Source organism: Mus pahari, chromosome 11, assembly GCF_900095145.1.
Source record: "Mus pahari chromosome 11, PAHARI_EIJ_v1.1, whole genome shotgun sequence".
NCBI classification, from domain to species: Eukaryota; Metazoa; Chordata; class Mammalia; order Rodentia; family Muridae; genus Mus; species Mus pahari.
In genome coordinates, this window is record NC_034600.1 from 31,617,614 (window position 1) to 31,622,863 (window position 5,250).

The 5,250-nt window shown below is 47.0% G+C and overlaps 1 protein-coding gene across 2 annotated transcripts in view; it reads right to left on the reverse strand.

Moving 5' to 3' along the window:
• Positions 1-2,546, reverse strand: part of Mrps36 (mitochondrial ribosomal protein S36) — a 9,776-nt gene extending 7,230 nt beyond the window's left edge. For both annotated transcript variants that reach the window (XM_021208691.2, XM_021208690.2), the window contains exon 1: positions 2,423-2,546. In XM_021208691.2, the coding sequence (XP_021064350.1) occupies positions 2,423-2,461 (39 nt within the window). In that variant the 5' untranslated portion in view covers positions 2,462-2,546. The remainder of the gene's footprint in view (positions 1-2,422) is intronic.
• Between the last annotated feature and the right edge of the window lie 2,704 nt (positions 2,547-5,250).

The following is a 5,250-nucleotide window of genomic DNA, read 5'->3' on the forward strand; positions in this document are numbered from 1 at the left end:
AAAAAAAAAAAAAAAAAAAAAAAAAAAAAAAAAAAAGACAAAATAGCAACAAAACACTTGTTCTGACTACACAATCTGTGTAAAAATTGGAAACAAAAATGTAGAAAAATACAAATTAGCTGAGAACATCTGTAATTCCATTAAAATGATTGAAATCTTCTTTCAGCTTTTTCCTTGATCTACAGAAATGTGTATTTTAGAAAAACATTTTTTTGTTTGTTTTTGTTTTTTTTTGTTTTTCGAGACAAGGTTTCTCTGTGTAGCCCTGGCTGTCCTGGAACTCACTCTGTAGACCAGGCTGGCCTCGAACTCAGAAATCCGCCTGCCTCTGCCTCCCGAGTACTGGGATTAAAGGCATGCGCCACCACGCCCGGCTGTGAAAAACATTTTTTAAATATTTTTGCTTAACGATTTGTGTGTGTGCATGTGGAAGTCATTTCAGGAGCTGGTTCCCTCCTTCCACCCTGTGACCAAGCTAAGGTCATCAGAAGCAAGTCCCCTCCTCCATCCTGAGCCATCAGTGCCAGCCTAAGAGTAATAGTTGTCTTTTTCTTTCTCCTTTCTTTTCTTTCTCCTTTCTTTTCTTATCTTTCCTTGTCTTTAAGAAGGGACTCTGTACATGGCCCTGGCTGTCCAGGCTGGCTTCAAACTCCCATTCACCTGCCTCTGCTTGTGTGTGCATCTGTGTCTTCGTGTAAACGTGTGTACATGCATGTGGAGCTCAAAAGTCAACACGGGATCTCCTCCTTCAGTTGCCCTGAACCCACAACTCACCAGTCGATCGAGCCATCGAGTTCTAGAGCCCTGCTAGCCTTCACCTCTCACTCTCTAGGCTGCGGCTACAGCCAGTAAGGGCGGGGATCGGACCTCAGGCCAATGCAGAAAGCACATTACCCACTGAGCTGTCTCTTTAATCCTCTTGGAACATTTTCAGACAAGTGGCTTTGTAGGTAGAGACAGATAGACAGACACTCTCGGATAATAAATCAGCAGGAAAGATTTCTGAGTTTCAAGGCCTTCTGCCCTGTCACCACTTGGTATTGTCCATCTTTTTATAACAAGGGCTGAGGGTTGCTCAGAGGTGGTGATGTGTGCAGCAATAAAAAGTACACTTTAGTTCTTCTGGTGAATGTGTCCCTCCTGGTTTTAATTTGTATTTTCTCGACAAGTAAGAACTTCCAAGCATGTCTTCATATGCTTATCACTCCAATGACTATATTCTTTTACTATATCAATTCCTACATGCACACCACCTTTTTTTTTTTTTTGAGACTTAGTTTTACTACAGAGCTCTGGCTATACCTCACTCTGTAGACCAGGCTGGTCTCTTATCTCACAAGAGATGTGCCTACCTCTGCCTCCTGAGTGCTAGGATTAATTGTGCGTGCCACCATGTCTGCTCCTTTCCACACTCCAGACTGAGATATATATATGTATTACTGACATATGAGGTTATATAGGACGGATAACAGACTTTGTCAGCTACTCTGTACTTGCAAAATCGTACTCAATGCTCCGTGCCTACCGACGGAATGAGTAACTGAAGATTATTCATTGCAATGATTCCAAAGGTCAGACAACTTCAAGAGAAAAAAATGTGTTTGTGCCCAAAAAAGAGCACATATTATAAGTGAAAATTAATCCTAAAATACTCCACGTTCAGAATTTAAAAACTCTGTGTCCACTTACTCATGAATTTTTACGTCTCCTACTTAGAGACCACAGCTGGAGAAGTAGATACAAAAGCTGTCAGCAGTTAGTAATTGATGGGTGGATTAGCAATGTTACCATATCTGCCTATCTAAGCACAGTGGAGAAAGGTTTGGCAAACCAACCCTGAAACACACATACTAGTAGTAAGTAACAAACTTAAATAGCATGGATTTTACTCATTCCCGCATCTCTAGCCAAGAGCCTGAAGAGATCAAACCTAACCAGCTCAAAGGGAGGAAGCAGGCAAAGGGGCCGGTTATCCGGCCATTCCCAAGTCCTTGAAGGGACACCAGGTCAGATCCAGGATTTGCTTCCTTCCCCGCCCCGCTACGGCCTTCCTCCCGATTGGCTGGCTGGCGAACATCACGGACAATATTAAACAGCGATTGGCCGAACTGCTGGAGGGCAGCGTAGTCCGCAGACTACGGGCTAAGGAGGTGCTGGGGAATCCTCCGACCTCCGACGAGCACGAGCGGACACTACCAGAGGCCACCACCCGCCGCGGGCCTCGAACCCTTGGCGCCAGACCCGATTTACTCCGGGCCACCCTGGAGCCCGGAGGTTCCATTATCAGACACACACACCCGCTGGCCCTCCTCAGGGCCGCGGTCGCGATGCATTCTCTGGCACCGCCTTTCCTCCCGGCGCTGCCGCTGCGTCTGCACCATCCCTCCCTCCCTTCCAAGCGCGGGAGCGGCCCGGGTTTTACCTGCACGACCCTGGTGGCGGAAGCCATCTTGCTGCCCATCGTGACCCCCGAGCAGGGGCAGCTTCCGGGGCGCAGGCGAGCCGCAGAAGTATCGGGAGTGGGCAGCGTGGGGCGGAGCCTGTGTGATGTCACGGAGGAGCTATAAGGGACAGCTCCACCCCTCGGCGTCCGCCCCGCCCCTCTTCTCGCCTAGACACTCACCTCTGGCCTTTCAATTCCAACGTTGTGCAGTAACCGGTTCAACTATTTGGTTCGTCATCCCAAATTATCTAGGACCATTTCACTCCTAGATTGCTAGTTTCTAATTTCAGTACAGTCCAAAATTTAATCTGAAACCACCTCTTGTGGCTTCCTAACACGAACGATTTTATTAAAACTTGGGAGTTACATAGATTCCCTCCCTTGCTCAACCATCCTCAGAGAAGTCTCCCGGAAGCAGATGGGAATCACAGCCGCAGCCTGGCGATATGCATCCTGAAAGACCTTGGAACACTTGGCCTTAAAGGGAATATCTTCATTAAATGCCTCCCCTCAGGGCTCAGGGAACTCTGCAAAAGAATGGGAGAAAAAAAGTGTTAAGACACAGAGGGGCTGAGTGGAGGACTCCAGAGAATCAAGGCCTTCTGAAGGTTCTGTGTGAACAGGGCTGGCACACATATAAACTTTCCAAGACAGTGGCAGCATACAAAGGATATGCACCAGATGGGGTCCTCTAGCTGAGAAAAAGTGTATACGTGCCCCATCCCTAACCCAGATAGCCACCCCCAAATGAAAACTTAAATTTTCTTCAAGGAAGTCTCACCAGGAAAACGAACCACTCTTAAGGGTAGGCGCCCCTTGCCAAGCAGTAAATAGCCAATCCAAAATGAACTCAACAGCAGTGCTTGAAGTCCTTTGTCTCATAACGTTAAGTCAGGGTGCTTTTTCTTTCAACCTTACATATCCTTTGCATGTATATTAAGAATTCTGAGGCAGAGGCAGGCGGATTTCTGAGTTCGAGGCCAGCCTGGTCTACAGGACAGCCAGGACTACACAGAGAAACCCTGTCTCGAAAAACCAAAAAAAAAAAAAAAAAAAAATTCTGGTTTTGTGGTTTTTTTTTTTTTTTATGAGATTCCTGGGTGTGAAATGTGTGTGTTCCGCATCTTTATTTGTTTCTTTAAGTGCTATGTAGGTCTGGAGATAAGAAGATCGGATCATTGGGGGCTAGTTGGCCACCAACTGAGCTGCAGGTTCAGTGAGAAACCCTGTCTCCAAGAAATAAGGCAGAGAGTGACAGAATCAATATAGAAACCCTCCTTTAGCCTCAGGAGAGATGCGCATGGGTACACGCACACAAAGCTGGGCATGAGGACATGGATCTGTAACCCCATTACTGGGCGGGGGGGGGGGCAAAAACAGACTGGTCCCAGGGCTTGCTAATCAGCTAGTCTAACTGAAATAGCAAGCTCCAGGTTTAACAAGACACCCTGCCTCAAAAATACAAAAATAAAAATTAAAAAAGCCTGAGGTAGAGGGTGCTGAAGAGACCGCCCATCAGGAAAGAGCACTGTTGCCCTTCGGAAGTCCCAGGCTCAAGTCGCAGTCAGTACTCATATGACTGTCCACAACCATCTGTGTGTGGGTGGGCTGTGGGTATGGGTACCACACACACATAAACCAAGCCAAAAAGACAGTCAAAATGTATCTAGAGGACACAAATATAGCTTAGTATTACAGCACTGGCTAGCATGTCCAAAGCTCTTGAGTTCTGTTCCTAGTACCACCAAATAAAACGAGCGTAACTAATGACAGATGCCTATAATTCCAATCCTTGGGAGGTGGTAGCAGAAGGGTCAGAAGTTCAAGGCCACCGTCCACTACACAGTGTGTTCAAAGTCAGCATGGACAACGTGAAACTTTCTTTTTTTTTTAAGATTTATTTATTTATTATATGTAAGTACACTGTAGCTGTCTTCAGACACACAAGAATCTTACGGATGGTTGTAAGCCACCATGTGGTTGCTGGGATTTGAACTCAGGACCTTTGGAAGAGCAGTCAATGCTCTTAACCACTGAGCCATCTCTCCGCCTCTCTCTCTCTCTCTCTCTCTCTCTCTCTCTCTCTCTCTCCCCCCCCCCCCCACTCTGTTTCAAAACACCAAAACCAGGGCCAGTAAGATGACTCATCTGGTAAGGGCACCTGCGGTATAGCCCAGTGAGTTAGGATCTATATTTGAAGGGGGAACCACACCCGACATGTCATCCTCTGCCCCCTCCTCTTTGTGGTGACTCTTGAGCCGGTGGACTGTCCATTGGCACGTGCTCCTTGAGAGCAAAGCACCAGCTCTGAAGCAGGTGAAAGCTGTCTTGAAGTAGGTTTGGGCGATAGGGTCTGGGAAGCAACCTGGGTGTGTGGTGGTGGAGCACAGATGAAGGCTGGCAGGAAGCTACGAAGCTGAGGTAGAAGGCTGTTAGTTGGCTGAGGACCACCCTCGGGCATTTCCATATGCCTGAAGAGATGGAAGCATCCCTTCCGCTAGACCCGTGCTTAAAGACAACTTCTGATATAAGGAATGGCTTCGAGCTTATGAAGTCTCGGCTGCATAAAGTAGCTGGGGCTTAGAATGCCTTTTACTCAGGGGCGGTGAGATAGGTGTTTTTAAAGTGAATTTATATTGTTTTAATTTTATATGTGTTAGTGTTTTGCCTACGTGTATGTATGTGCATTGTGTGCATGCTTTGCCAGTGGAGGTCAGAAGACAGCGTGAGAACTTCTGGAGCTGGGAAATGGTCATGAGTTACCGTGTGTGCGCACGTGTGTGTGTGTGTGTGTGTGTGTGTGTGTG